At 42.3% G+C, this 10,582-nt stretch overlaps 1 protein-coding gene across 1 annotated transcript in view; it reads right to left on the bottom strand.

Moving 5' to 3' along the window:
- COLEC10 (collectin subfamily member 10) overlaps nt 1-8,837 on the bottom strand; it is a 17,457-nt gene extending 8,620 nt beyond the window's left edge. The window contains exon 1 of the mRNA XM_005420694.2: nt 8,537-8,837. Within this exon, the coding sequence (XP_005420751.1) occupies nt 8,537-8,684 (148 nt within the window). The 5' untranslated portion in view covers nt 8,685-8,837. The remainder of the gene's footprint in view (nt 1-8,536) is intronic.
- Nucleotides 8,838-10,582: the final 1,745 nt, after the last annotated feature.

Genomic DNA, 10,582 nt, shown 5'->3' with positions numbered 1-10,582 from the left:
TCTAAAAGCAGACAGCAATATAAATTTTAAACATCTCTCTTTTCACTAGGTCTTAAAAATACTGTAAAAGCTAGTGTATCTTTCTAAAAGCCAAGCTCCTGAAATATTCAGCTGAAGCTGTGGGTCTGAGCTGGAGCTGATGAAAGGATGCTTGCTTTTACTGGGTTCCCATCCTGCCCAGAAGGACTTGGGGGTGCTGGTGGATGGGAGGCTGGACATGAGCTGGCAATGTGCACTCACAGGCCAGAAAGTCAAACCTGTTCTGGACTCCATGAAAAGCAGAGTGGGCAGCAGGTTGAGGAGGTGATTGTGCCCCTTCACTCTGCTCTGGTGAGACCCCACCTGAAGTGCTACATCCACCTCTGGGGTCCTCGACAGAAAAAGGACATGGACCTGTTGGAGCAAGTCCAGAGGAGTATACAAAGTTGGTCAGAGGGATGGAATACCTTTCCTACGAGGAAAAGCTGAGAGATTTGGTTTTGTTCAGCCTGGGAAAAAAAGGGTTTGGGGTGACCTAATTGCAACCTTCCAGTACCTGAAGGGAGCCTACAAGAAAGATGGAGAGAGACTTTTTACAAGGATATGTAGGGACAGGACAAGGGGGGATGAGTTTAACTGAAGGAGAATTGATTTATGTTAGATATTAGAAAGAAATTCCATAGTGTGAGGATGGCGAGCCCAGAGAAGTTGCAGATGCCCCATCCCTGGAAGTGTTCAAGGCAAGGCAGAATGGAGCAAGCAGGTCCAGTAGAAAGGTGTCTCTGTCCATGGCAGGGAGATTGGAGCTAGATGATTTTTAAGGTTCCTTCCAACCCAGACCATTCTATGATTTTATGATTCTACTGACCATCAAACAGAGCTAGAGAATTCATGGTTTAATTTTGCTGTTGACTTCAATGCTAACAAGAGGAAATTGTTCTTTCCAAATCTATGCATGAAACCCCTGTGAAAGTGCAAAAGTCACTTTTCAGTAGTTCAGAAATTCAGAAAAGTTTCCAGATGCTGATAAGGGGCTTGTGAACGGACAGTTTGGGAGCAGGTTAAGAGCTGATCTCATCATCATCTGCAAACCCATACAGGGGGAAATATGTGTGACAATAGAAAGGAGGCAGTGCATGATCCAAAGACTGGAAAGGCTGGATGAATCTTGACTAGAAATGCAACATGGCAATATTTCACAAATGGACTGTGTTCTGTGACAAGGAAGGGAGATGGGGGAGGCTTTTCATGTCCAGCCTTTCCCTGTGCAATGAATTCCTTTGTGTAAAAAAAAAGCTGTAATTCTGGGTCTGGTATAGAAGCTGCTGAGGGAGATTCCTTGGCCTGTGGAAAACAAACCATATTCCTGCTACCCTTCCAAACCAGGGCTTGTCATCCTGGCAGTCCTTCTCACCTTTCTCAGATCAGCCAGTTACAGTCTCTGCAGGCTGCTCTGTAGAGTTAAAGCTATGGAAGTACTGTTGTTTGCTGCAGAAGGAAGATCTCTGTGCAAGAGCCTTCCTTCCTCCCTTCCTCCCTCCATCCCTCTCTTTCTCATTTGTGAAATAGTTAATCCTAAAAATAGAACCCAGGAAAGAAAGTCAATATACAAGTGGAGAAGCTGTAATTACTTTCTAAAGGTGTTTTATTCCTGTCTCAGTTTCAACATTTTGAGCCACGAAAGATCCAGTGACTTTTCCTGATGGACTTTGGAACAAGATTTTCACACCTAGGGCTGCTGAAGTTGAAGCTACTTTGTCCTGTACGGGCCATTAGCCTGAGAGCTGACAGGTGAGAGGAGTAAAGGGTGTGGCAAAGTTTGTTCTGGGGATTTCCAGAGGTCGGGCAGTGCCTCAACTTTTATTAACACCTTATGTGATCCAAATTTTTGCTTAAGACCTCTAAAAGCCTAAGGGAGAGGAAAATAAGTTCCATCATCTGTTTCATCTTGGTGTAAAGAAGCCTGCCACACTCTGTCTTACTTTTCATATCCAGGAAAATGGGAAGCACAATAATTTGCCTGTCTGTAAGAGAGGGCAATCCTGCTTTTCTCCCCATCTGTCATCTGAGAATAGGTAGGCCATTACAAAACAAGGGTAGAAACAAAGAGTATTAGTTAGTGATACCATTTTATTGTTAATTTAAGACTAGATTAAGCCCAGTACCTGCTGATATGGCACGTTCTGTGTCCTCCTTGAGCTGCTGCGCGCTGTGATCTCAAGTTTTGGACTGAAAGGTGAACTCTTGGGTTGTGCTTCCCTCTTGTGGTCTTGCTATGATTTGCAACCAAGTAGGGGAGACAGGCTGGCCGACTGTTTTGGGCAGGGGCTGAATTGGCTTTATTTCTAGTTTAACATAAGTATCCCTCCCTGTCCTCTGAGAGTTCATGTGGACAAGCCATCCCACTGCATTAGGCACCTTTTTTTTTTTTTTTTAATCTTCCAGGGGAAAAAATAAATATGTTCTGCTAGTACTCTGGACTGGTTTTTTGAGTTCTGTAGTACTGTGCTTTGTGCAACACAAATTTTCTGATCCCTGACCTCATATGCTTGTTATCTATACCTAGAGGTTAATCTCTCCTCCGTGCTGCCTTGCACTTGGGGCAGTATCAGGTTAAATTTTAACCTAATTAGCAGATTGTCACTTTAAAACTGTGTTTGCAGAGATGTCAGATATTATAATGCACTGGCATTCGAAGCATGGGTGAAGAAGCACTTGGAGTCATTAACTGAAGTAAGACTATTTCTCAGCCTTGTTAGCATTTCCTCAAGGTGATTGGTTTCTTGTGTGTCACAGATATGAAACACCAGATTGCTAAAAGAAATGCCTGAAGCAGTAAATAACTAGACTCTTCCAGCTTGGGACTGTGCAAGGCAGAAGAGCACAAGCCATAAGAAGTAAGTAAATTTTGCAGCCATTAGAAAATTTAAATTGTAATTGAGAGGGAACTGCAGACCTTCTGTAAACAAGCTCAGGAAAATGCTGAAGGTCCAATTACCAGCAGGATTTTTAGGCAGTTGAAAGGGGCTCTCTCTTTTTTGGAATTTGACTAAATAACACTAAATAACTAAATGTTGAGAGGTTACCTTTGGTAAGAATTTAATTAGTAAGAATTTACTGACCTTTAAGTGACTTAGATTTCCCTGATGAATCTTTTGTAGGCAATTAATCTAGTTTGTATTAATGAACTTAGGATGTTTTCAAGTTCACAGTTATTTAGTGACTCTCCAAGTCTTGTGGTCAAGGGCTGACCATGGCTCTTGGAGAACCTGGGTGTAATTCCTGGGGGTTTCAGAGCCCATGTTTATCTGCATCAGGCTGAGGGCACCTCTGCAGGCTGAGAGGAGACTCTGAACTGGGCTTATGCATGAGTAGCTCTCAGCACATTTGGAGCTGTGCTGAGAGACTCCCTGGGACCACTTTGTCAGGTGTGCTGGTGTGCCACGGCCTCAGGTCAGCTAAATACTACAGAAATGTTAGTGCTCTCTCATCCTCTCTTTTGCAGGTATGTCTCGCTCCAGAATCCAGGACATGCCCACCTTTTCAAATGACAGAAGCATCACTTATGCTGGGCTACAGCACAGTTGTCCTCCTACACCAGATACTCTAAACCGAAAAAATTCCACTACCAGCCAAAAAGTCTTTGAAAAGCCCTGGGCCAAATGGTTAATTTGATGTGAGCGGGGAAGGATGAGAATCTTTCTTTTAATCTTGATAAGGATACCACATGGTGGTATTCTCAAGCAAGGCAAGCAGCTTTGCACTGTTTGCCTTAGATGCATTTATCATTCCTAGGCACAGCCAATGCCCTACCACAAAGGCTTTGTATGGAATTTGTTACGTGTGTGACACAGTTCTGCTGAGCTCCATGTGTCATGCTCTTAGTCCCACCTGAGGTGGCAGATGGACCCTCCCCACCTCCAGAGACTGAATGTGAAGAGTACAGGTGATTTCTGCCTCTCCTTATCCAACCTGAAAGAATAAGGAGATGAGCATAATTCTGAAGCCTTGAGAACCCTACAGAAGCAACTGAATGCCTGCCCTCCTGGAAGAACCTCACAGGATTAGCTGTGTAGCTCGGGACACTGAACGACCCTGAGCAGGAAGAGCCTTTGCAGCACTTGGGCATGCACAATATCTGCCGAGAGGGTTTGTCACTAGAGGGAGTCACAGACTTTAAGAAATAAGCAAACACAGCCCTGTTTGTGTTTCCAATGGATGAGCACGTCACAGTTACGTCAATGGAAAGACTCAAAATTTCCTCTGATTTCACTTTCAGTGTCATTTAGATCCTTAGCAAATTTCCCATAACTGTGCATTCTTGCTTTCATGCTGCATTTGGCTAGTGAGGACAGGATTTCTTGACATCAGCTGCCTCTCTGACGTGTTGTTCCCCTCCCTGTCCTTCCTCCTCCCCTCAGTTCCCAGCACTGTCCTGTATGCCTCCCTTCCCTCTGCCTGATGTTGAGCATTCTTTTCACCCTATTTGGAAGAAATTCATCTCCCTAAACAGAGGAATATCAATAAGGCAGATAGACATTTTTAGTGAGTGAGCTGAATCAGCTCAGTGCAGAGCCTGGTTTGGCCAGAGCCTGGTGCTGGCAATGCTGGGATGGTGGGTTCAGTCTCTACATGGGCCATTCATGTGAGAGTTGGATTCAACGATCCTTGTGGGTCCCTTCCAGCTCAGAATATTCTGTGAGTCTGTGAAATAGCTGAGCCAGCACAGGTGAAGCAGGGACCACATGGTCAGAGTGGAAGAAAAAGATGTTTGGCCTCCCTTTTTTGTCAGAAAACCTGAGAGCTGAGTAGCATGTTCAGCTGTAGTGTGAAACTGCACCCATGGTCACATTCCCAGGTGTCCTGTAGGAACATGCAGGGCTCTTACATATGCACCATTCTTACACACACACAGATTATCTTTCTTCATCCAGGTTCAAATTAGACAATGCAAGCCCTTCCCTTCTTTAAAAAAAAAATCTTAAAGAAAAAAAAAAAGACTTCTCTGATTGCCTTTCTACTTATAAATTGGACTTCATTAGAAACACCCTCCTCTCATATTGCATTGCACAAGGCATACCCAAGCCTCCAGTTGGCTCAGTGAACCTCTGCTGACTTGTATTATTTGAAAGTGTGGACGTTTGTGCATGAATGGAATATACATTATTTCTTTAATAACACAGAAATAATTTCAATCATTCTTGATTCTCCTTTAACTTGGTCTGCATGATTTGATTTTCCCAGCCTCTTCTGCTGCCATTCTGACGTGATCTTAGAGACCCATGAATTATGGTGGCTTCAGTGAGGAATCAGACTGCCATTGGTAAGAAATACAGACCCTCTATCTCTTGAATTTATGTATGTAAGTCCCCTGAGCTTTGTAGCTCAGGCTGATAATTTCCAGAAATTTACTCTGTGTTAAAACGAGGAATTCTAGAAGCCATGAAAAATAGAATTATGTGTTGAAATTAAAGGACTCTTCAGATCAAAAATGAGGCACTAGGAGGGAAATTTAGTTATAGATTTGAACAGCTATAGGATGTGGTAAGGCGTTCTGTATTTTTGGAAGGCAACGTGGATAGCAACATATCTGGTTTCTGAAAGGGTTTGAGATTTTCCAGGAGTGGAACTGCGTAAGCACAATTAAAGCTGAGAGATGGACAGCTTTACTGGTGACCACAGTAAATGCTATTTTGAGGTACCAGCCAATGTCACAGAGTTTATAAGCATCATTTGTCAGAAATAATGATAAAGAAACATTTTACATCTAAACTGCTATGGGAAACTCCCGGTGCTCTTCAAATTTCATCCTTTTCTCAACCTGGATCTGATTCAAGATTTTCAAAGTTCTTGTGTCTGGATTTCAAAGAAAATGAACTGGGATCAGGGACAGATAGCAAGATCTAGAGTCAGTCTTCTGAAGTGCTGAGCCCATGAATCCATGTGAAAACAGCTTCTGCAGTGCCAGCCCCTGCTCACATACTTAATGGGAGTTCAGAAGTCAGAGTTTTGGGTCATCCTCTGCTTGTTTCTACCCTCATGTTGTTGCTTATTGATTTACTCATAGCAGATCAACTCCCGTCTCATCTATGTCAGCAGCCCACTTAAAACTTCCTTTGCAGATCAGAGCTTGCAGTCTCCAGGGGAGAGCAGGCTGGAAGAAAGGTCAGAGCTGGGACACCCCTCAAAGGCACAGTCCAGGGGGGCAGAGCCTGATCCTCCTGATGCTGCCAGAGCCACAACAGCTGGTGCCTTTGCTCTCACTGCGTCAGCTGCTGCCTCCCCACAGTCCCAGACCCTTTCTCAGCAGCAGCCAGCCTGCTTTGCTTGCAGGCTTGGAAGGGTAGAAAGTAAGGAATAGGGCCATGACTACTTTTGCTAGGCCAATAACCTGGCTGCCCTGGAAAAATCATTGTTTCATTTATTCTTCATTACTTGGTTCTCTTTGGACTCAAGAAGTCAATGAAGTACAAAGCATGGTCATTATTGCCCCAGTTACTCAGCTGTGAATCAGTGTTAGCTGATGTAAGTTTTCAGTCTCTGTGCCACAACAGCCCAGCTAGGACCAAGTTTTTCCTAACACCTTGGGTCAAACATCAAGAATCACTAGTTATGAACACTGAAAATCTCTACTTTTTTTTTTTTTTTACTTTTTTAAAATTTGTTTTTGATGGGAGGGGCAGAATGAGTCAAAACCCATTTTAAAGAGAACAATGGACAAAGGGACACAAGAGATGTAGCACAGGGGAAAAAAAACTACAGCAGCAAAAGTCAGAGGCTTGCTTGTTATCAAGCTTAGAGTTTAAACAGTAAAGTTCTGCCTATGGCTGTGATCATAAGCTTGGGATCATGTCATAGACATTAGATGGATGAAGGAAAACTGACAGCAGGACAGACTTTCTTCTGGCATATTAGGTAAGCATTTTTCATGCTTGGCTACAAGAGATGCCTGAGAAGTACCAGGGTAGTTAATACACTAAGCCTGCTTGGTCTTTAATTGCCCTGATGACTGGAAGCTGGAACAATCAGTGCCATTAAGGGCTACTTGTAACTGTCCTGGATGAGCTCAGCTCTGGAAGGAACTGAAATTAATCTTATAGGATCATATCACATAGTCGCCAAAATGTATTTGATGACCTGCAGTGCATATGAGCTAGTAATTTGGCAGTGATTTATACTCAATACTCCTTCTACCAACCATGGATCTTGGGGATGCTGATCTAAAGTAGTAGATTGAGCCGTGCCAATAAACTGCTGGTCTCATCTTCTGTCGTGATGTCAGCCAGGAAAAATAGGACTGTTAATGACTAAATCCTGATTTTCTCAGTACTGCACTTACAAAGAATAATAATATCTACCCTTCAAATGCTCCCTATACAAGGTAGACCACAGAAGCCAGCTGGAGTCCCAGGTACTCTGTGTTGTCATGAGATCCCCTCATTAGCCTTGTGACTTGTTAAACACAATTCTGTCAAACTTTGTTCTCCAGCCTGCCATTACTTAGATACTAACTAAACCAACACCCACTAGCTCCCTTGGGGATCATTACATCTCTCTGCATATATGCTGTGGCAGCAAAAATTTAAGCTTGGATTTTAATCATAAAGAAATTAATTTCCTGATTAAAAATGGTCCTTTAAGCAACATGCATTTGAATAATCCATCATAAAAACAAATGAGTCTGTAGCAGTGCTCTTGACTTGATAATATTTTTTCTGCTTTAAATTTAAATCAGCTGCATTTTTTTCCTCTCAGTCTGTAGCCTATAGAAAAATACAATGAATTACTAAAAAGAAAGCAATAGTTTGAAACTGCAATAGCCATGGTGTGGAATATATATTTTAGATCTGTCACTGCAAGATAGATTTGTATGTCATGGACCTAATAAGATACCCTTCAGGCAACTCCACTGATATTAGTTGTCTTACAGAAAAAGTAAGTTAATGCAGAAAATTTGGTTTCGGATATTTGCAAAGTGTTTCGAAGATAAAAGACCTGTACATGCCAGAGTTGATCTAGTTATTGTTAAAATCTCTAGCAAAGGTCCTGTTTAATTCAACAAGAGCTACTGGATCAGGTCTGATGAATGTAGCAGAGATGTATTTACAAATAAACATTTGAAAATAATGGCAGTTTAGTAATTTTAAATATTGTGTATCTCTCCCTATCTGTAGATGCAAAGCAGACCATTAACAGCTCACAATAGGTGCCTACTTTTAAACAAGTCCCTCAGTTTGTGTCTGTTAGCTGTTTTCATTGTGTGATGAGCACAAGAAAAAACACAAGATTTGTGTAGCTGAGGAAAGATGCAAAAAGATAGCTCTAACTTATATGAAAATGTGACACTGTTCCTGAAACTAAAGAAATGAAAATTTAAATCTCCTTGCTTCTCCATTTCCCCCCCATTACAGTTACAGTTTACTAGATGTTTGTACAGTCTGCAATATTTCACATCTTTCATGCCCAGCCCATGCCACAAGCCCTCCAAGTCTCCACTGATAAAAAATCAGCCTTTATCAGTACTGGTCTCAGCATTAGCAACCTGATAATTCCTCACCTTTTGGTCCAGGTAAAATTGTGTGTGTTGAGCAGACATCTGTTGTAGGTCGATTATCAACATCAAAACCAAAAATCTGAACTTGCAAGATAAAAAGCACTACAAGGGTCCCATATGTCGTTAGCTGTTGTTCTTTCTTGCTGCTCATCCTTGCAGTTTCTCAGGAAATGCCTTTCGTTGTTACAGTCTTAAGAAATGCAGCTGACTCAAAAATAAATGCTTCACTAACTGGAGCAGTGGAAAGCTTGGGATCTACATGCAAGAGCAGCTAAATAAAGTGAAGAAAGGAGTTTGACGATGCTGTAGTTATTTCTGTCCTGCACATTATCCAGGATATTTATTTAACACTGACAGCTGTTTATTCCAATTTATCTCTTATCTGAGTGAGACATTTAGCTACTTTTGCCATGGAAAATTTCTCCAACATATGGGAATATCTCTCTTGTAACTTTTTTGCCTCTCAGCACTGAATTTTCATGTCCAGGATTTCACTTACTCAAGGGACAAAAGACTTTGGTATTGTATCCAAGTGTGTTCTAATTAGTTATAGGATACATTTGGCTGCCTGTGTGCTGGAAGAGTAATGCAGACTGCATAGAAGATGTAGAAATACTTTTCCATAAAATCTTTCCACCAAGGAGACTGTTAGTGACAGCAGACAAGCTGCCAGTCCACTGTGGGTGGAAATCCCCAGTGCTCTATCTCACCTTTTGGGTGTCAGGCACCCACAAATGAAAAGTTGACATTATCCATGGGTGTTTTAGCCTGAAACACATAAATTATGTTTTTATGCTTACAGATGGCTCCACAGTGCTAGCCCCAAGCCCAGTCATGTTGGTAGACAGAGAACAGAAGGGACAAACTTCAGGACAGAAGACACAGAACAAGATGAGCTTGAATGACTGCATCACCTTCTCCCATATCACTCTTGCCATGCACTGGGAGAGGCCATATATGGGGACAGTGGTGTAGCATAGATCCCAACAGAGTGTTATCTTTGGCTTGTCCAGGGGAAACTCCAGCTGGTTCGAATCCTGAGGTAACCTTCTGGTGTTCAGCTGGGTGCTGGGACCCTGAAACCAGGGTAGGAGGCCTCTTGGGTGGAGGAACAGGTTGCATGCATCCTTCCTTTTGAAAGGAGCTGTGACAGATACCTACCTGTGTGCAATCCCTTCTGGAAGAATCTCTAGCTGTCTCTTAAGCAGAGCGCAGTAACCAGGGATAAGAGGATCTTCAATGTAGCCTGGCAGAAAAGAAAGGGGAGATGACTATTTGTAATATTTCCAGGAATTTTGTTAACTTCTGGTTTCTCACACAATGAAACAGCTACTAAAAAAGCTGAACTAGGCTTTTGAGCTATGTTGTGTGTGAGAGGGTGTTTGCTTTCCATCTTAGGAAAAAAATGTATTTCCTACATTAATAGCTTTTGAGAAGCTTTCCTCATTATTTAAGAGAGTATTTGGTTCCCTAGTCCTGTGTTCCAGCCTTTGGGCATACAGAATAAGTGGCAGTACTGATGTAAAAGTGAATACCTTTACTTAAAGTCTGAAGAAAGGCTCTGACTTCAGGCTTTCATCTGTGATAAAATGTTGGCCGAAATCCCAAGAAGGGTCAAGATACTCCTCTCCCTTTTCCTTTCTAGCCTGCTCACAGACTGTCCCCCTTGCCAAAACACTTTTTTCCTTGTTAAACTGTGTACAGTGCTCTTCAGAAATAAATAGAGGTCTCTGTCCTAAAGTATGTCATCTAATGTACCCCCTCAAATGTGGCCTTGATAACGGGTACACACAGCTAGAGGGGGAGGAAACACAAAGCCAGGATTATAGTTGAGTAGAGTCATACCAGAAATAAACTTGTTCCTCTGTGATTTGCATTGGGCACTGTGCCTCTGCCTTGTACACTGTTAATCTGTTTTATTTAACTTTTTCTTCTCTTCACTTTCCATTTTGTGAGCAGAAGGTCAATGTAAGAGCAAGAATAGAGAGCGTAGGAGTGGGAAGCTAGTGTACTTAGGGCTGGAGGAGGCATTTTGAGAAATGTTGCCAA

Source organism: Geospiza fortis, unplaced genomic scaffold (genome assembly GCF_000277835.1).
Source record: "Geospiza fortis unplaced genomic scaffold, GeoFor_1.0 scaffold111, whole genome shotgun sequence".
NCBI lineage: Eukaryota > Metazoa > Chordata > Aves > Passeriformes > Thraupidae > Geospiza > Geospiza fortis.
This window is presented reverse-complemented; position numbering and strand designations above follow the sequence as displayed.